Raw genomic sequence first — 21914 nt, forward strand, 5'->3', positions numbered from 1 at the left:
GGACGTGTCCCCCAAACTTCCCCGCTTCCACTGACACTTATAGAAGGTGCTGCCATTGACGTGATATGAACGTCCAAATTTTCCATTCATTTCCAATGGCATTTCCTCTGTTTAATGCCATTGACTGGCATGTTTGTCCATTCTATAGATGCCAATGTACTTGGATGCCATTGACGGCTATGAACATCCAAATTTTTTCCCATTCATTTTCAATGGCAAAAATAACTATGTCCCCAAATCAACAGGAAATAACCAGGTATCAATAGGACACGCCCCCAAATGACCTGATATGATTAGGCCACGCCCCCCAAATGTTCCCAAATGACCTTATATGATCAGGCGACGCCCCCTAAATGTTCCTAAATGACCTGATATGATCAGGCCACGCCCCTAAATGTTCCCAAATGACCTGATATGACTAGACCACGCCCCCAAATGCTCCCAAAAGACCTGATATGAATAGGCCACGCCTCCCAAATGCTCCCAAATGACCTGATATCATTATCCCAGGCCCCATAAATGTCCCCAAATAGACAGGAAGTGACCTGATATTGTCCCCAAACCAACCTAGGCTGGAGCTAAGATCTGTATCTCCACATGGCAAAGACCAGAAGCAATTTCTCCCGAAATTGCAGTTTCTAGTTTAGGTTCATATTCGTGACAAATGTAGCCCTGAACCTCGTTCACCCAATTTGTTTGGTCGTATTCAGCAAAAAGTGTACATGCCGGTTATGCTGTGATATCTTCCCTACCAATGTTGAAACCAAACCTACGCCTTTGCTTTGAACCAATGGGCTGCAAAGCTTCATTGCTTCAAGAAGCCTCATTTGGCCATCACTGCTCCATTGGGGGAGACAGTCAACCTCTGCTGCCACCTGCTGTCAACACTGTTGTTTTCCAACATGGCTCCTAGCATGCATTGCAACGCTACAGATGTAAATAACAATCAAAATTCATGTTCTGTGCTGATTATTAAAGCAACAATAAATTTAGATTATACAATAATTTGAAATTATAAAATCAGCAGCTGTGCTCTTCAAATATCCAACACTGCCACTTCTTCACATTGCTTCCGCGTGTCTGTAACCACGGCAACCACAATCAATAGAGTGAAGTGTGTTGTGCTTGTTGTTTGATGTTGGCGCGACACTTTTAAGCCAGAAATTCTGCCTGATTTGACGCTATCTGTAAAGAGGCAACAAAGAAAAAGGCACATATTCGACAAGCGCTGATATCAACAAGACTACCCTTATCCTTATAGTTCCTCGCCGGCTGAGCTATAGTGCCGTTTAAGAACATTATCCCCTTTTAATCCACTTTGCCTTCTGCTCCATGCAGGTGAGCAGACAGTCAGATGGAGCAGTGGGCCACCATCACACGCCAACGTCCTATTTTAATGGCTTCGAGGGCTTTTCTTGCGCCCCATTTTCGCATTTTTTAGCCCCTTTTAGCAGCATCTCGACGCAATCGCTCATCGACATGGAGGAGGAAGATTTGCGACAGCAGAAACTGGATAATCAGGTAAAAACAAAGAAATATGAATGTTTGTATGATGAATTTTCAATTAAGTGGGTTGATTAGTGCTGTCCCAATGAACGGAACACTTTGGATAGTCAAATAATCATCTGTAGGCGTTTTTAACCTAAAATATTAGCTTAATCTTGTATTTATTTACATTTATTTTACATTACATTTAAACTAAAAAGCTAAAAAATAAATAAATATGTTAAGATTAATAAGTTTTTTTAAAAATGCCTGTTTTTTTTAGCCTTTTGACAGGAAATATTGACATTTATTTCTTTTTTAAGTAATTTACCTATTTTAATTCTAAACTATGTAAGCTAAACTAATGTAAATTTAAAAATTGGCATCCTTCTTGAGTCTTTTTTTATTTATTTTAATTTAAAAGAAAAAGTAAGAACAATTTATATATTCTGTTAATATTCAATTCTTGTTAAAAATTGGCCTAATCCTTTTTGAGCCCCCTGATAGTAAAAATACTCTTTTTTGATTTATTTCTTTTTTAAAAAGATCATTGAAAAAAGGAACGAGTAAAAATTCAGATTTAATCTAAATTGTTAATTATATTTATTTAAATAAGAAAAAAAACTGTATACACTCACCGGCCACTTTATTAGGTACACCATACTAGTAACGGGTTGGACCCCCTTTTGCCTTCAGAACTGCCTCAGTTCTTCGTAGCATAGATTCAGCAAGGTGCTGGAAGCATTCCTCAGAGAGTTTGGTCCATATTGACATGATGGCATCACACGGTGCAGATTTGTCGGCTGCACATCCATGATGCGACTCTCCCGTTCCACCACATCCCAGAGATGCTCTATTGGATTGAGATCTGGTGACTGTGGAGGCCATTTGAGTACAGTGAATTCATTGTCATGTTCAAGAAACCAGTCTGAGATGATTTCAGCTTTATGACATGGTGCATTTCTTTATGACATGGCGCATTATCCTGCTGAAAGTAGCCATCAGAAGTTGGGTACATTGTGGTCATAAAGGGATGGACATGGTCAGCAACAATACTCAGGTAGGCTGTGGCGTTCCAACGATGCTCAATTGGTACCAAGGGACCCAAAGAGTGCCAAGAAAATATTCCCCACACCATTACACCACCACCACCAGCCTGAACAGTTGATACAAGGCAGGATGGATCCATGCTTTCATGTTGTTGACGCCAAATTCTGACCCTACCATCCGAATGTTGCAGCAGAAATCGAGACACATCAGACCAGGGAACGTTTTTCCAATCTTCTATTGTCCAATTTCGATGAGCTTGTGCAAATTGTAGCCTCGGTTTCCTGTTCTTAGCTGAAAGGAGTGGCACCCGGCGTGGTCTTCTGCTGCTGTAGCCCATCTGCCTCAAAGTTCGACGTACTGTGCGTTCAGAGATGCTCTTCTGCCTACCTTGGTTGTAACGGGTGGTTATTTGAGTCACTGTTGCCTTTCTATCAGCTGGAACCAGTCTGGCCATTCTCCTCTGACCTCTCGCATCAACAAGGCATTTCCTCCCACTGGATAGTTTTTCTTTTTCGGACCCTTCTCTGTAAATCCTAGAGATGGTTGTGCGTGAAAATCCCAGTAGATCAGCAGTTTCTGAAATACTCAGACCAGCCCTTCTGGCACCAACAACCATGCCACATTCAAAGTCACTCAAATCACCTTTCTTCCCCATACTGATGCTTGGTTTGAACTGCAGGAGATTGTTTTAAACCATGTCTACATGCCTAAATGCACTGAGTTGCCGCCATGTGATTGGCTGATTAGAAATTAAGTGTTAACGAGCAGTTGGACAGGTGTACCTAATAAAGTGGCCGGTGAGAGTACATTCCCTATACCATATTTTATTTATTAAAAATCTAAATGAAAGACAAAAAAAACCCTTTTTTAAAATGACAAAACCTAACAAAAGAGGGGAAAAAAACGAAATATTTTGCATAAAATTGATAGTCCCATTTTTTCCCCCATACAGTTTCTGGTGTCAATGCAAATTTCCAGCTAGTGTAAACAACGCGATCTATACATGACTCGATAAGTCGACACATTGCAAAAATAATTGTTGATTAAACGGCGATCATAATAACTGTCAGTGGAAGCCCTGGTTAACTGTATTAGAAATAACTGTTGGTGTAATTGTGTTTTAGCGGTCCATTTTGATGAAAAAGCAACAAAAGAAGCGTGCTGATCGTCAGATGGTGGTGTCCAATCGGGACGCCCGCCTGAAGAACCGCAAACAAAAAGGCCGTTCGGATGAAACGCCGTTGTTGACCAGCCAATCTTTAAGCAACATCTCCTTGAGCGGTTTGTCTCCAACACATCACTCGACGCTAAATACCTCACTATGCTGTCTTGATACCAGTGCTGTACGATATGACAATATACAGTCGGGCAAATAAGTATTTAGTCAACCACCAATTGTGCAAGTTCTCCTACTTGAAAAGATTAGAGAGGCCTGTAATTGTCAACATGGGTAAACCTCAACCATGAGAGACAGAATGTGGGGAAAAAAATTCTGCGCTGCCAGACGTGTCCCCCTGCGGAAGAAAGTACACGTCCAGGCCCGTCTGCGGTTCGCTAGAGAGCATTTGGATGATCCAGAAGAGGACTGGGAGAATGTGTTATGGTCAGATGAAACCAAAACTTTTTGGTAGAAACACAGGTTCTCGTGTTTGGAGGAGAAAGAATACTGAATTGCATCCGAAGAACACCATACCCACTGTGAAGAATGGGGGTGGAAACATGATTTGGGGCTGGTTTTCTGCAAAGGGACCAGGAAGACTGATCTGTGTAAAGGAAAGAATGAATGGGGCCATATATCAAGAGATTTTGAGTGAAAATCTCCTTCCATCAGCAAGGGCATTGAAGATGAGACGTGGCTGGGTCTTTCAGAATGACAATGATCCCAAACACACAGCCAGGCCAACAAAGGAGTGGCTTCGTAAGAAGCATTTCAAGGTCCTGGAGTAGCCTTGCCAATCTCCAGATGGTATTGGCCAAATACTTATTTTCCACCATGATTTGCAAATAAATTCTTTAAAAATCAAACAACGTGATTTTCTTTTTTTCAAAATTGTCTCTCATGGTTGAGGTTTACCCATGTTGACAATTACAGGCCTCTCTAATATTTTTAAGTGGGAACTTGCACAATTAGTGGTTGACTAAATACTTATTTGCCCCACTGTATATTACTAAAACAATATCAACATTTTACATGTCTATTGTCACTATAGCCAAAATTAGACCGGTTCCTGCAAGACACATTTTGGCTAGCAGATAGCACCCAAATTGCTCTGATTTGCTACATTTACAGGATTTCATATGCCGTGCTAGTACCACCAGTTAGCCACAATACAGTGAGGAGCAGAAGTATTTGCAGCCCTTGTGATTTTGCAAGTTTACCCATTTAGAAACTAGGTAGAGGTCTGAAATTTCAATCATAGATGCATTTCCACTCATAGAGACATAATCTAAAAAGATCCAGAAATAACATTGTATGATTTGATAAATATTTGTAATTTACTGGGGTTCATAAATATTTGTACCCCTGAAAATCATCAGTAAATATGACACTTAAAGAGTTTTCAGTCTACCTTTAAAAAAAAAGTCCACCTTTACCGCAGGAGTAACCACCCGTTTGAGCACGTTATTGTCACCCGTGCACCCCACAGTCAGTCATAATCCAACTGCTACCATGGGCAAGATCAGAGAGCTTTTGAAAGAGACCATAGAAAAAATTGTTGGGCTCCACAAAGCTATGGGACAGCTGGAAAGCAGCTTGGTGATAATAAAATGAACTGTTGCAGCAATTGTTAGAAAATGGAAAAGGCAAAACATGACTGATAATCTAACTCAGACTGGGGCTCCATGTAAAATCTCTCCTTGTGGGGCATCACTCATGGTGAGAAAAGTGAGGGTTCAGCCTAGAACTACACGGTAGGAGCTGATCAATGATCTGAGGAGTTCTGGATACACAGTTTCAAAGGCTACAGTCAGTAGAACACTACGTTGCAATGGTTTAAAATAATGCATTGCTCAGAAGGTTGAAGCCAGGGCATGTGAAGACCCGTCTGAATTTTGCCGGGGACCATCTGAATGATGCAGAGGTGTCATGGGAGAAAGACATGTGGTCAGATGAGACTAAAGCAGAACTTTTTGGTGCAAAACTTTACTTGTCGTGTGTGGAGTAAAAAGAAGGATGAGTACAATCCCAAGAACACCATTCCCACTGTGAAGTATGGGGGTGGAAACCTCATGCTTTTCGGCAAAGGGGACAGTTCAACTGTACTGTATAAAGCAGAGGATGAATGGCGAAATGTATCATCAGATTTTGAGACACAACCTCCTTCCCTCAGTCAGATACTTGAAGATGAGTCGTGGCTAGATCTTCTTACATGACATTGATCCGAAGCACACAGCCAAGTTGACCAAGGAGTGGATGCCTAAAAAGCATATCAAGGTTCTGGAGTGGCCTAGCCAGTCTCCAGACCTCAATCCAATAAAAAAATCTTTGGATGGAGCCAAAACCTGACAAATCTAGAGAAGATTTGTGTGGCGGAATGGGCCAAAATCCCTGTTTCTATATGTAAAAAGCTGGTGAAGAACTACAGAAAGCGTCTGAGCTTGTAATTGCAAACAAAGGCTTCTGCACTAAATATTAGCACTGATTTTCTCAGAGGTACAAATACTTATGAAACCCAGCAAATTACAAATGAATTATAGAGAAAAAAAAATCAAACAATCCGAGTTCTTTAGATTATGTCTCTATACGTCAAAATGCATCTATGATTGAAATTTCAGACCTCTATTTTCTAAGTGGGTGAACTTGCAAAATCACATACTGCAAATCCTTCTGCTCCTTACTGTATACACCGTAAATTTAGTCAGCCTGTTGTCCTCTATCCTATTCTCATTATAAATTGCCTTTCAAGATGGCATGTCTGTTCTTGGTGTTGGATTTTAGCAAATAAATTACCTTAAAAATGCCACTTCTTTTTTTTCCTCTTCAATGCGTATTTTTTGGCTGGCGCAACTTATACTCAGGTTCGACTTATAGTCGTAATCAGAGATGTCCCGATTGATCGGCATCACGATCGATCGGGTCCGATCACGTCATTTTCAAAGTATCGGAATCGTCAAAAAAAAAAAAATCGGCCATGCCTTTTTTTAATATATATACTGTATATTTTTTAATTAAATCGTTTTCTAATTGTATTTAACGTTACAGACATAATATGTTACACTCATCCAGAGTTTGTAGTTTAGGCTTAAGGTAGGGTTATCAAATTTATGCCGATAACGGCGATAATTCATTTTTTGAAAAATGTATCACGTTAAAATATTTAACGCAATTAATGCATGTGCTGCACAACCCACTCACGCATTGTCGCGCTCAATTTGTAATGGCGCCGTTTTACCTATATAGAGAGATAAAAGGCAGCGTAAAATGAGTGGAGTGAATTTTGGCAGCCTTTGGAGCCTTTTTTTAATTGGCTAAAGCCTTAAAATCCCTCTTTCCATGATTAGAAATATCATGGGAAGCAATGTAGCAATTGATTTTTCTTAACACCTTATGTTACTTCCCAACGCAGAGAAAATATATATATTGGGGCTGTCAAACGATTAAAATTTTTAATCGAGTTAATTACAGCTTAAAAATTAATTAATCGTAATTAATCAAAATTAATCGCAATTCAAACCATCTATAAAATATGCCATATTTTTCTGTAAATTATTGTTGGAATGGAAAGATAAGACACAAGATGGATATATACATTCAACATACGGTACATAAGGACTGTATTTGTTTATTATAACAATAAATCAACAAGATGGCATTAACATTATTAACATTCTGTTAAAGCGATCCATGGATAGAGGGACTTGTAGTTCTTAAAAGAAAAATGTTAGTACAAGTTATAGAAATTTTATATTAAAACCCCTCGTAATGTTTTCGTTTTAATAAAATTTGTAAAAATTTCAATCAAAAAATTAACTAGTAGCCCGCCATTGTTGATGTCAATAATTACTTACACAATGTCATGGGTGCTGAGGCCTATAAAATCAGTCGCACCCAAGCACCAGCAGAGGGCAGCAAAACTCCATAAAACACAAGTGAGCGTTTCACTGTACTGTCATTTAAATCTGTCAAAGCGGGACATCTGCGTTAATTGCGTCAAATATTTTAACGTGATTAATTTTAAAAATTAATTAACGCCCGTTAACGCGATAATTTTGACAGCTCTAATATCAATTGGTAGCACTACGCACAGTCATGGTTCCACTTCCCATCATGCATTTGGGCATGGCTACAGTATCATTTACTGAAAGCTCAAACAATACACTAGATGGCAATATTTAGTCACAATATGCAAAGTCACAAGTCTTTCTATCCGTGGATCCCTCTCACAGAAAGCATGTTAATAATGTAAATTCCATCTTGAGGATGTATTGTCATAATAAACTAATACAGTACTTATGTACTGTATGTTGAATGTATATATTCATCTGAGTTTTATTCATTTTTTTCTTAATGCATTGCCAAAATGTATATGATCGGGAAAAATTATCGGGAATGACTGGAATTGAATCGGGAGCAAAAAAAAGCAATCCGATCGGGAAATATCGGGATTGGCATACACTCAAACTAAAACGATCGGGATCGGATCGGGAGCAAAAAAACATGATCGGAACAACCCTAGTCGTAATGTATTATATCGTGGTCATATCGCTATATAAAATGGCCCATATCGTGATAGTTGTTGTTTCCATATCGCACAGCACTTCTTGATAAAAATTCTATTCAATTTGAAGAGCAAGTGGAGCACGCCCTCGACAACCCGTTGGATGTTATCACGCTTGCCGAAAGCGACGTGAAGCCTACGGAGAAGCCTGTCGCTCCCAAAAAGATTGATTTGACCACGGAGTGTGAGGACGAGCCGACGGAGAACGACGAGGCGCTCGCGGAAGGCAAGAAGAGAGAGAAAACCAAAGGTAAGAACAAATGGAATGTCGAGGTCGAGTCATCGGCTGCTGTTGACTGGGCTAGAATGAACTTTGTGCAATCGCTGCAGTTCAAATGAATTGGGCATCTACTAGTGACAAACCCACTAAATTTTACAGCAGAATGTTAAAAAAGAGCCACACGATTGGACATCTGTGTTGTCATCTATACATGCCTAAAAGTAGCATTACGCAGTGGTTGTCATTCTATTTTATTTTAAGGAAGCGCTACTACTTTTTATTTATTTATTTATTTATTTTAAACATGTCCTGTTCAGCTGTTTGACACGGAGAATAGAAATCTAAGTGTCCGGTTGGTCTGAAATGTTTTAATGTTTCACATTGAGATTATGACATACTCCCATTGTGATCATTCAACATTCCTTGTTTATTATGACTAGGGTTGTTCCGATCATGTTTTTTTTGCTCCCGATCCGATCCCGATCGTTTTAGTTTGAGTATCTGCCGATCCCGATATTTCCCGATCCGATTGCTTTTTTTTTTGCTCCCAATTCAATTCCAGTCATTCCCGATAATGTTTCCCGATCATATACATTTTGGCAATGCATTAAGAAAAAAATGAATAAAACTCGGACGAATATATACATTCAACATTCAGTACATAAGTACTGTATTTGTTTATTATGACAATAAATCCTTCAAGATGGCATTTACATTATTAACATTCTTTCTGTGCGAGGGATCCACGGATAGAAAGACTTGTAATTCTTAAAGGATAAATGTGACTTTGTATATTGTGACTAAATATTGCCATCTAGTGTATTTGTTGAGCTTTCAGTAAATGATACTGTAGCCATTTAACTGTTGTGCCCAAATGCATGATGGGAAGTGCACCCATGACTGTGCGTAGTGGTGCCAATTCATATATCTTCTCCGCGTTGGGGAATAACATAGGGTGTTAAGAAAAAGATCAATTACTACCTTTCATCCCCACATTGCTTCCCACGATATTTCTAATTGTAGGGAGAGGGATTGTAAGGCTTTAGCCAATTAAAAAATGCTCCAAAAGCTGCCAAAATTCACTCTACTCATTTTACGCTGCCTCTTCGCTCTATATATAGGTAAAACGGCGCCATTAAAGATTGAACGCGACAATGCGTGAATGGGTCGTGCAGCGCACGCGTTAATTGCGTTAAATATTTTAACGTGATCAAATTTTTAAAAATAAATTGCCGCCGGTAACGGGATAAATTTGATAACCCTACCTTAAGCCTAAACTAAAGACTCTGGATGAGTGTAACATATTATGTCTGTAACATTAAATACAATTAGAAAACGATTTAATTAAAAAAATATATATTTAAAAAATGCATGTCCGATATTTTTTTGCCGATTCCGATACTTTGAACATGACGTGATCGGACACGATCGGGATGCCGATCGATCAGGACATCTCTAATTATGACAAAGCAGCAAACGGTAAGGGGTCATGGGGGAACAGAAGAAAAGAAAATAAACACAAGAAAAGAAAGAAAAGAGAAACACAAACAACAACAAGAAAAACATTGAACGCCTACACTAACTAACTATAATTATGTTGGTGCCATCATCAGCTAGATGTATTTCTGGTTTCCACTTTGTGGGGGGCCTGTTGACCAGGGAAAGAAGGGGCGGGGGGTAAGATAAGTGATTGGGAGGGGTGAAGTGTACACAAATCAGCTCTGTGATCTAGAAACCAGAAATCGTGTGAATCCCTTGTGAGTGTAAGCCCGTCGGCAACCGACCCTACGCTGCCCCCCCACCCGAGCGCTAGTACATTTTGCTTGTCTGTCTTTTCCAGGTGCGGGAGACAATGAAAACCAGGATAAAGAAGAGCAGAAAAAAGAGCGAAAACCAAAACGGAAAGACAAAGCAAAAGACCATCACGATGGACAAGAGACAAACAAAACGAGCAAACAGGAACGCAAAAGTAATCGCACTCTGATGCTAAATCACCACCGAATATTCAGAGGGTTTATTTGATCGTGACGATTATTTTTTTGCGCAGAGAAGCACCTGCACGACACGTCAGGTTCCGAGTCGGAACAGACAAGTCCGAAAAAGAACGGAGAGGAGGAGAAAGACGAGTGCCGGACGCCGTCTCCACGGAGAAAAAAACATCTGGACACTTGTATGCGTCGCTTTGCGATCTTTCTGATTTTTCGCATCTAATCTTTCGTGAATATTCTCCACAGCGAGGTGCCAAATCAGCGACGACAGCAAAGACGAAGACGTTCAGACGGACGGCAAACAAAGACGGAAGAGGAGAGGGAAAAACACGCCTAGTTTAGCATCTCTAAACTCAAATTACAAGAAGAGTTCGTCTTCGAGCGGCGGCTCCAACAACAGAGTGAGTCTTAAAGCTGATTTATGCTTCTGCGTATCCGTGACAGCGGACCCACGCTGTTAACGCGGACCCAATTTGCGACCCTACCCTGACGGGCACCTCCAAAAAATCCTGACTATGCATCACGTAACGCGCATGACGTGAACGTGGATTGGAGTACAGGTACAGTGGGGCAAATAAGTATTTAGTCAACCACCAATTGTACAAGTTCTCCCACTTGAAAAGATTAGAGAGGCCTGTAATTGTCAACATGGGTAAACTTCAACCATGAGAGACAGAATGTGGAAAAAAAAACAGAAAATCACATTGTTTGATTTTTAAAGAATTTATTTCCAAATTAGAGTGGAAAATAAGTACTTGGTCACCTAAAAACAAGATTTCAGGCTGTCAAAGAGGTCTAACTTTTTCTAACGAGGTCTAATGAGGCTTCACTCGTTACCTGTATTAATGGCACCTGTTTTAACTCATTATCGGTATAAAAGACACCTGTCCACAATCTCAGTCAGTCACACTCCAAACTCCACAATGGCCAAGACCAAAGACCTGTCAAAGGACACCACAGACAAAATTGTAGACCTGCACCAGGCTGGATAGACAGAATCTGCAATCGGTAAAACGGTTGGTGCAAAGAAATCGACTGTGGGAGCAATTATTAGAACATTGAAGACGTGCAAGACCACTGATAATCTCCTTCGATCTGGGGCTCCATGCAAGATCTCACCCCATGGCATCAAAATGATAACAAGAACGGTGATCAAAAATCCCAGAACCACACGGGGGGACCTAGTGAATGACCTACAGAGAGCTGGGGACACAGTAACAAAGGCTACTATCTGTAACACAATGCGCCGCCAGGGACTCAAATACTGCACTGCCAGACGTGTCCCCCTACTGAAGAAAGTACACGTCCAGGCCCATCTGCGGTTCACTAGAGAACATTTGGATGATCCAGAAGAGGCCTGGGAGAATGTGTTATGGTCGGATAAAACCAAAATTGAACTTTTTGGTAGAAACACAGGTTCTCATATTTGGAGGAAAAAGAATACTGAATTGCATCCGAAGAACACCATACCCACTGTGAAGCATGGTGGTGGAAACATCATGCTTTGGGGCTGTTTTTCTGAGGGACCAGGACGACTGATCTGTGTAAAGGAAAGAATGAATGGGGCCATGTATGGAGAGATTTTGAGTGAAAATCTCCTTCCATCAGCAAGGGCATTGAAGATGAGACGTGGCTGGGTCTTTCAGCATGACAATGATCCCAAACACACAGCCAGGGCAACAAAGGAGTGGCTTCGTAAGAATCATTTCAAGGTCCTGGAGTGGCCTAGCCAGTCTCCAGATCTCAACCCCATAGAAAATGTGTGGAGGGAGTTGAAAGTCCGCGTTGCCCAACGACAGCCCCAAAACATCACTGCTTTAGAAGAGATCTGCATGGAGGAATGGGCCAAAAATACCAGCCAGTGTGTGAAAAGCTTGTGAAGAGTTATAGAAAACGTTTGGCCTCCGTTAACAAAGTATTGAGATGAACTTTTGGTATTGACCAAATACTTATTTTCCATCATAATTTGCAAATAAATTCTTTAAAGATCAAACTGTGATTTTCTGTTTTTTTTCCACATTCTGTCTCTCATTGTTGAGGTTTACCCTTGTTGACAATTCCAGGCCTCTCTAATATTTTCAAGTGGGAGAACTTGCACACTTAGTGGTTGACTAAATACTAATTTGCCCCACTGTAGGTGGAACCTGTTGAGCATAACTGCTTGTCGCACCTCCAACGGTGCCGGTGGACCTGCTGGAGGGTCGTCAGCAGGGAGCCACCCCTCATCGATGTTTCACCCCTTTCATCCCGGAACATCTCTGGGTGGTGGGGCAGTGACAGGGACGTCTCCCTGCCACTCCCTGCGGCTGGCTTATGGGCTGGGCCCCAAGGGACTATGCATGAAAGGGCAGTCCAAGTCCCTGAGTCAAGCGCAAGCCTGACCGCATACCAAGCAAACAGGGAGGTCCTAAGCTCCTTGTTTCCTCCGGAGCCAGAGCCAGAAGCTGCCTTGCTCTGCTTCCTCTGCCAGGTCCTTCAAGGCTTTCCTCAGTTTCATTCTCGTGATTCCAAGTGACACCATGAGCCCCGGGTGGCAGTTCCTGTGAAGCCTCCACACACAACCTCTGCTGGTAAAACTGTTGCCTTTTAGCCTGCATGGCGACACGCAGCAGCCAAGTCGGCGTATTTCTCCTTCTTTCTCTCAAACATGGTGTCCATCCCCTCTTCCCAAGGAACTGTTAGCTCCGCAATGATGACTGTCCTCATGGGAAGAGACTAGAGGACAATGTCCGGTAGGAGGGTGGTGGATGTAATGACTCCGGGGAACGTGAGTTGCCGGTCCAAGTCAGCTCTCATGTTCTACTCGCCTCCAGGGGAAAGTAGGGACCACTGTTTAGTGCTGCTGCTGTGCCTCTTGCCTCCTTGCTGAATGAACTGGATCCTCTGGTGTGACGTTAGAGGGCTGGTGTTGTTAACTTCAACCCTACGGGCCTCGAGGATTTCAGCCAGCTTGCGCAGGACTTTATCATGGCGCCACCTGAACCAGCCCTGTGTCAGTGCATCCTTGCAGCCAGAGAGGATGTGTTGCAGACTCGGGTTGCTGGAGTTGCAGAGACGGCATGTCTCTTCTGTGCTGTACCATAAGTCGAGGTTCTGGGGACTGGGAAGTATGTCGTATGTGGCTCTGACCATGAAGCTCAGCCTTGCTTGGGGCATCCTCCACATGTCGGCCCGTGAGATAGTTATATTGACAACAGCCTTCCAAGTCGTCCATCTTCCTTGCTCTTCTTCGAACTTGATGACTTTGGAGATCACCAGGTCTTTCCTTTCCTTCCTTGAAGCATTTGACCACATCTTTGGTGTAGGACCCCAGCCGAAGCCAGACCATTGCTGTCAATGACCGGAGGAAAACTAAAGGAATTCGACAAGAGTCCCCCAAAACCGAGCAAAGACAAAGACACACTCCCCTAGTGGCATGCCAGTGAATTACAGAGCAACGCGTTCCTTTGACGCAGAACTACCAATACGCAATGACGGCGTAGTGTCTACGTCGTCGCAGAACTGTAAATCAGCCAAATTCAGTTTAAATATTCATTAAGAAAAATTTTTAAAAAGGCATTCATAATCAGCCGTTTACGTCACAGTGATTCCAAGAAAATTCATACGAATGACTTCATTTACTTTTGTCACCGCAGACGGCTTCTCCGATATCATTAGAGGATTTGGAGGCGTTCGCTTTACGTCCCGCGCCCAGAGAAACAACCATTCAGTGTCGGGTCACAAGAGACAGGAGGGGCATGGAGAAGGGCATGTTCCCCACGTACTACCTCCACATGGAGAAAGATGATGGAAAAAGGGTGGGTTCTCTTGCTTAGCTAGTAAAACAACGGACGACTTTTAAGACAAGGTGAGAGTAAATTTCCTGCTTTTCTAAGGTGTTTCTCATGGCGGGGCGAAAAAGGGTGAGGAGCAAAACGTCCAACTATCTAATCTCAACAGACCCAACAAATCTGTCCAGAGACACCAGTTGTTACATCGGAAAGCTGAGGTAAGGCCTGATTCAAGGGTAAGCTAACGTATTTTCCGGACTACAGTCCCTGACAAAAGTCAACGAATGAACATTCGTTCATTCGCTGACTTTTGCCACCCTCCCAGTTCAACTGGATTCGACGCCTACTCGTGATAAACTAATTCCAATTCACATTAGAAGCTTGTTTTTCTGTTAATTAGTTGTTTGTAGAATATCCTAGAATGATTTCCTGACCAATGTATCGATAATCGTTGTATCGCCATACCGCCAGATCATCGTTATCGTGAGCTTTGTATCGCAAATCGTATCGTATAGTGAGATACCAAGTCGTCCCATTCCTATTGGCAACTATTTAACTCGTTTGAACGGCTCTTTTGTTGCTGAACTAATACTACAGTCCTGACTCAGTGCGACTTATCCATGTTCGACTTACAGTTGTGGTCAAAAGTTGACATACACTTGTGAAGAACATAATGTCATGGCTCTCTTGAGTCTGCAGTTATTTCTACAACTCTGATTTTTCTCCGATAGAGTGATTGGAACAGATACTTCTTTGTCACAAAAAACATTCATGAAGTTTGGTTCTTTTATGACTTTATTATGGGTTAACAGAAAAAGTGATCAAATCTGCTGGGTCAAAAATATACATACAGCGACACGAATTAGCAATTTCTTGTGAGTGATTATTGACTTGAACAATCATTGACTTGAACAAGTCAGGAAAGTCACTTGGAGCCATTTCAAAGCAGCTGCAGGTCCCAAGAGCAACAGTGCAAACAATTGTTTGTAAGTATAAAGTGCATGGCACTGTTTTGTCACTGCCACGATCAGGAAGAAAACGCAAGCTATCACCTGCTGCTGAGAGAAAATTGGTCAGGAGGGTGAAGATTCAACCGAGAATCACCAAAAAGCAGATCTGCCAAGAATTAGAAGCTGCTGGAACACAGGTGTCAGTGTCCACAGTCAAGAGTGTTTTGCATCTCCATGGACTGAGAGGCTGCCGTGCGAGAAGGAAGCCCTTGCTCCAAAAGCGGCACCTTAAGGCTCGACTGAAGTTTGCTGCTGATCACATGGACAAAGATAAGACCTTCTGGAGGAAAGTTCTGTGGTCAGACGTAACAAAAATCGAGCTGTTTGGCCACAATGCCCAGCAATATGTTTGGAGGAGAAAAGGTGAGGCCTTTAACCCCAAGTACACCATGCCTACCTTGCTTAGCACGGTGGTGGTAGCATTATGCTGTGGGGCTGTTTTGCTGCCAATGGAACTGGTGCTTTACAGAAAGTAAATGGGATAATGAAGAAGGAGGATTACATTCAAATTCTTCAAGATAACCTAACGTCATCAGCCCGAAGATTGGGTCTTGGGCGCAGTTGGGTGTTCCAACAGGACAATGACCCCAAACACACATCAAAAGTGGTAATGGAATGGCTAAATCAGGCTAGAATTAAGGTTTTCGAATGGCCTTCCCAAAGTCCTGACTTAATCCCCATTGAGAACTTGTGGACAATGCTGAAGAAACAAGTCCATGTCAGAAAGCCATCAAATTTAACTGAACTGCACCAATTCTGTCAAGAGGAGTGGTCAAAGATTCAACCAGAAGCTTGCCAGAAGCTTGTGGATGGCTACCAAAAGCGCCAAATTGAAGTGAAAATGGCCAAGGGACATGTTACCAAATATTAGCGCTGCTGTATGTCTATTTTTGACCCAGCAGATTTGATCGCTTTTTTCGGTTCACCCATAATAAAGTCATAAAAGAACCAAACTTCATGAATGTTTTTTGTGACAAAGAAGTATCTGTTCCAATCACTCTATCAGAGGAAAATCAGAGTTGTAGAAATAACTGCAGACTCAAGAGAGCCATGACATTATGTTCTTCACAAGTGTATGTAAACTTTTGACCACAACTGTATACTCTAAATCAGACATGTCCAAAGTCCGGCCCGGGGGCCAAATGCGGCCCGTGGTCAAATTTCATCCGGCCCCCAGCCTCCGTCATAAAATCAATAACGTCTGGCCCACACACAGACTTAATAAATTGGTCAGCAGTACTGCTACCAGCATATGAGGTAGCTTACACACTAAATGCTGCTCTTCATTTACCCACTAAAAAGCAACATTACTCTAGGCAACATTACCTCGTGGGTCATTTACCCACTAAAAAGCAACATTACTCTAAGCAACATTACCCTATGTGACATTTTACTCCCAAATGGCGACAATTAACAAAAAAAAAGAAAATTGACTGTGATGGCTGACGCTTCAAGGATAGGTGGAAATTGGACTATTTCTTCACTAAAATACGCAACATTTGTGTCTGCCTCATTTGCAAAGAAACAGTCGCTGTTTATAAAGAGTTCAATGTACAGCGATTTTACCAAACAAGACACGCTAACATGTACGACAAGATTAGAGGGAAGATACGTAGCGAGAAATTGAAGCAACTTGAAGCTAGTTTAATGTTACAGCAGCAGTGTTTCCCAAGAGCCCGAGAGTCAAAGGCTTAGCCACAAAGGCTAGTTGCGAGATTGTTGAGATTATTAATTAAAAAAAATAATAAAGCAAATGTGACACCCATAGGGCTCGCTAAAATTTGCTTAAATATATTGTTAAACATAAAGGACGTCAGCCATGGTCGGGCCCCCGCATGTTTACCACACCAAATCTGGCCCCCTTTGCAAAAAGTTTGGACACCCCTGCTCTAAATCAATTTATAGTCTGGAAAATACGGTATGTAGGGCTATTAAAACGAATGTCGTCTGTTCTAGATCCAACGTTTTGGGGACAAAGTTCACCGTGTACGACGGAGGAGAAAACCCGGAGAAAAAACCTTTCATCAAAGAGTGCGAATCTGTGCGACAGGAGTTGGCGGCTATTTTTTACGTGAGTCTAACGAAGTCATTCCGCGTCCTAAAATCTCACGGTAAACTTTACGAATTTCTATTCCAGGAGACGAACGTCCTAGGATTCCGCGGTCCTCGCAAAATGACCGTGATCATCCCGGGAATGCAGGAGAATGACGACAGAGTAGTCATTCAACCCAAAAATGTCCGTCTACGATCAAGGCGCCTAGTCGTGTGTAACGACGGCAACGATGAACTGTAACTGTTTGATTTTCAGGAACGCGAAACCCTGCTGGCGCGCCATGCTGACGGCGCAACGGAAAAACTGGTGACGCTGGTCAATAAATGTCCCAGCTGGAACGACCAGACGCAGTCATACGTGCTCAACTTCCACGGACGCGTCACACAGGCGTCTATTAAAAATTTCCAGATCATCCACCCGGATAACGGTGAATTCCTAAACGCGATTTATTCATCTTGTTTGAAGAAAACCCCAAAGGAACCATCAGTTTTTTCCAGGTGACTACATCGTGATGCAGTTCGGTCGCGTTTCCGAGAACGTCTTCTCCATGGACTACAGCTTCCCCATGTGTGCCCTTCAGGCCTTCGCCATCACGCTTTCATCTTTCGACGGAAAACTAGCCTGCGAGTGACCTTCAAGCGCTACAATGTAAAGAGAACAAAAGCTAACTTATTAGCATTAGCTTTTCTGTGTACACTGTTTTATATTCTTTGAATTCCTTGTCTTGATACATCTGCGCGAATTGTAAAAAGAATGATTAAAGCGTTTTCACAATAATTTCTGTAGTTTTCTGAGAAGCGTGTCAGAATCGTCGACTTGGCGTGTTTGGCTTAACCATTAATATATCTTATCGCGGGTAAGAAAAGATATCAATCGACATGAAGTGGAGTGAGAAGGAACATTTCGACAACTATTGGACAAACTCTCATTTATCATGATTTCTCTCGCGCCACTATCGACATATCTTCATTTCGCAAGAGCGGCTAGCTTGTTTTGCGCCGCTTCGCACAGGATGGGGAGAGAAAATCAGATAAGCGCCACAAGAACGGGACTTCCTCGCACATAAATGTTTCTTTTCAACTGAATTTTTGGGCATAATTCAGAACTATACATGACTAGTTTCAGTCCTGTACGCGTGAGTATTTTATTTCTGCTAGCGAAAGTTGATTTTTCTGATGTTTTTGACCATAAGCGGATTTTAAAGGGGTTTTGTTTTTACCAACCTTTGTTTGGTAAAAACAAAGGTTCTCTTGTTTGGAGGAGAAAGAATACTGAATTGCATCCGAAGAACACCATACCCACTGTGAAGCATGGGGGGGCTGTTTTTCTGCAAAGGGACCATTGACAGCCATGGACGTCCAAATTTCCCCATTCATTTCTAATGACATTAACTTTGTTTAATGCTATTTCACAGGCATGTTTGTCCATTCTATTGATGCCGATGTACGTAGATTCCATTGACGCCTATGTATGTTGATGCCATTGACGGCCATGGACGTCCAAATTTTTTCCCATTCATTTTCAATGGCAAAAAAGAAAAATTGATGTCCCCAAATTAACAGGAAATGGCCAAATATCAATAGGACGTGTCCCCCAAACTTCCCCAATTCCATTGACGCTTATGGTGGGTGCTGCCATTGATGGCCATGGACGTCCAAATTTCCCATTCGTTTCTGATCGCATTTACTTTGTTTAATCCCATTGACGGCCATGTTTATCCATTCTATTGATAGCCCTGGATGGGGCTAAGATCTGTATTTCCACACATCAAAGACCCAGAGTAATTTCTCCAGAAATTGCAGTTTCTAGTAATAAAATATTATTCGGATTTTTATTCATAATTTATTTGTTTTGCTTTGTGTAATTGCTATTTGCAATCGTACCAGCAGCATTTATTAACACTAGAAGACCCGGAGAATTCTATGGCCTCTCCGCCGGAAAAACCCAAAGGTGGCCAAAATCACCCAAGTGCTTTTGAATTGGTAAGTCGTTGTCCAACAGACAACAGCCGTTCAAATGGAAATGCAACCACTAGACATACATTCAGGGCCGGCCCAGGTCATTTGGGGGCCCTAAGCAAAATAATGCAAAGGGGCCCATATTTTTGGCCCACCATTTCGTCACAGCGTACTGTGAAACCAATACATGCAATCCAACCCATACGTCCATATTTTGTGTATAAATCAGATTTTGTTGCACTGCATACTTCAAACTTCTCACACCAAATGATTGTCAGTACTTACAGTAGATAGCGCCAAACCTTTTTCTAAAAGAGGAAAGAAAGAAGGAAGAACTTTTTTAAGCTTGTAATCAAGTATCAAAACTCACAAAAGTCAAATAAAGCAAGCTGTAGTAAACAAAATAGAATATAAATTAAACAATTGCCAGATTGGGGGCCCCCTAGTGGTCAGGGGCCCTAAGCAGCTGCATAGTCTGCGTATAGGCTGGGCCGGCCCTGCATACATTGTGTTGGTATGCGGCCCAAACAGAGGGGAACACACCACGGTTGAACTATTCATGTGATAGCTTGTGTCAGTTCAAGTCAGGCTATATTTATTTATGGAGTTTTACACTTTTTACACATTTTTAAAACTCACTTCCCTAATACTCCACACACAAAACCGGAAAAAAATGACCCAAATATGTATTTTAAATTCATGATCCATGCCCTTGATTCAGTCCTTCTAAACTATAGACACAGCTCCTGCTTTACATTCAAATTGCAGTTCTAAAACAATTTTTTTTCCCAAAACGATGTACACATTTGGGCCATTTTTTTCTGTTTTTTTTTTTTTTTTTTTGTGCGTGGAGTATAGGAGAAGTGAGTTAAAAAATGTGTAAAAAGTGTATAACTCCATAAATAAATGTAGCTTCACTTGAACTGACAAACTATCACATGAATAGTGCAACCGTGGTGTGTTCCCTTCCGTTTGAGCCGCATATTAGAACAATTTATGTCTAGTGGTTGCATTTACAGTGCCTTGCAAAAGTATTCGGCCCCCTTGAACCTTGCAACCTTTCGCCACATTTCAGGCTTCAAACATAAAGATATAAAATTTTAATTTTTTTGTCAAGAATCAACAACAAGTGGGACACAATCGTGAAGTGGAACATAATTTATTGGATAATTTAAATTTTTTAACAAATAAAAAACTGAAAAGTGGGGCGTGCAATATTACTCGGCCCCCTTGCGTTAATACTTTGTAGCGCCACCTTTTGCTCCAATTACAGCTGCATGTCGCCTGGGGTGTGTTTCTATCAGTTTTGCACATCGAGAGACTGACATTCTTGCCCATTCTTCCTTGCAAAACAGCTCGAGCTCAGTGAGGTTGGATGGAGAGTGTTTGTGAACAGCAGTCTTCAGCTCTTTCCACAGATTCTCGATTGGATTCAGGTCTGGACTTTGACTTGGCCATTCTAACACCTGGATACGTTTATTTTTGAACCATTCCATTGTAGATTTGGCTTTATGTTTTGGATCATTGTCCTGTTGGAAGATAAATCTCCGTCCCAGTCTCAGGTCTTGTGCAGATACCAACAGGTTTTCTTCCAGAATGTTCCTTTATTTGGCTGGATCCATCTTCCCGTCAATTTTAACCATCTTCCCTGTCCCTACTGAAGAAAAGCAGGCCCAAACCATGATGCTGCCACCACCATGTTTGACAGTGGGGATGGTGTGTTCAGGGTGATGAGCTGTGTTGCTTTTACGCCAAACATATCGTTTTGCATTGTGGCCAAAAAGTTCAATTTTGGTTTCATCTGACCAGAGCACCTTCTTCCACATGTTTGGTGTGTCTCCCAGGTGGCTTGTGGCAAACTTTAAACGAGACTTTTTATGGATATCTTTGAGAAATGGCTTCCATAAAGGCCAGATTTGTGCAGTGTACGACTGATTGTTGTCCTATGGACAGACTCTCCCACCTCAGCTGTAGATCTCTGCAGTTCATCCAGAGTGATCATGGGCCTCTTGGCTGCATCTCTGATCAGTTTTCTCCTTGTATGAGAAGAAAGTTTGGAAGGACGGCCGAGTCTTGGTAGATTTGCAGTGGTCTGATGCTCCTTCCATTTCAATAAGATGGCTTGCATAGTGCTCCTTGAGATGTTTAAAGCTTGGGAAATCTTTTTGTATCCAAATCCGGCTTTAAACTTCTCCACAACAGTATCTCGGACCTGCCTGGTGTGTTCCTTGATTTTTCATAATGCTCTCTGCATTTTAAACAGAATCCTGAGACTATCACAGAGCAGGTGCATTTATACGGAGACTTGATTACACACAGGTGGATTCTATTTATCATCATCGGTCATTTAGGACAACATTGGATCATTCAGAGATCCTCACTGAACTTCTGGAGTGAGTTTGCTGCACTGAAAGTAAAGGGGCCGAATAATATTGCACGCCCCACTTTTCATTTTTTTATTTGTTAAAAAAGTTTAAATTATCCAATAAATGTTGTTCCACTTCACGATTGTGTCCCACTTGTTGTTGATTCTTGACAAAACAATTACATTTCATATCTTTATGTTTGAAGCCTGAAATGTGGCGAAAGGTTGCAAGATTCAAGGGGGCCGAATACTTTTGCAAGGCACTGTACATATGAATGGTTGCTGTCTGTCGGAC

The 21914-nt window shown here is 41.7% G+C and overlaps 1 protein-coding gene across 2 annotated transcripts; it reads left to right on the forward strand.

Moving 5' to 3' along the window:
* The first annotated feature begins 1162 nt into the window (after positions 1-1162).
* Positions 1163-19131, forward strand: si:dkey-220f10.4 (tubby-related protein 3). 2 transcript variants are annotated; one of them, XM_057825189.1, is made up of 12 exons: positions 1163-1521; positions 3660-3816; positions 8326-8505; positions 10316-10444; positions 10523-10645; positions 10710-10864; positions 14099-14260; positions 14339-14451; positions 17200-17314; positions 17381-17479; positions 17552-17723; positions 17794-19127. In XM_057825189.1, exons 1-12 carry the CDS (start codon positions 1333-1335, stop codon positions 17925-17927), a joined length of 1728 nt encoding a protein of 575 aa, XP_057681172.1. In that variant the 5' UTR covers positions 1163-1332; the 3' UTR covers positions 17928-19127. The 2 variants fall into 2 exon arrangements, with proteins under 2 accessions (XP_057681172.1, XP_057681173.1); XM_057825190.1 differs by lacking the exon at positions 8326-8505 and having other exon boundaries at positions 17794-19131.
* The last annotated feature ends 2783 nt before the right edge of the window (positions 19132-21914 follow it).

Source organism: Corythoichthys intestinalis, chromosome 21 (genome assembly GCF_030265065.1).
Source record: "Corythoichthys intestinalis isolate RoL2023-P3 chromosome 21, ASM3026506v1, whole genome shotgun sequence".
Lineage (NCBI taxonomy): Eukaryota > Metazoa > Chordata > Actinopteri > Syngnathiformes > Syngnathidae > Corythoichthys > Corythoichthys intestinalis.

Excerpts from the sequence above, each read along its gene's own strand:
- si:dkey-220f10.4 (XM_057825189.1), top strand. The coding sequence starts at position 1,333 with ATGCAGGTGAGCAGACAGTCAGATGGAGCAGTGGGCCACCATCACACG. Across the intron at positions 3,817-8,325 it reads AAGCAACATCTCCTTGAGCG|AGCAAGTGGAGCACGCCCTC; the intron begins GTTTGTCTCCAA and ends TTCAATTTGAAG. Across the intron at positions 14,452-17,199 it reads TGTTACATCGGAAAGCTGAG|ATCCAACGTTTTGGGGACAA; the intron begins GTAAGGCCTGAT and ends CGTCTGTTCTAG.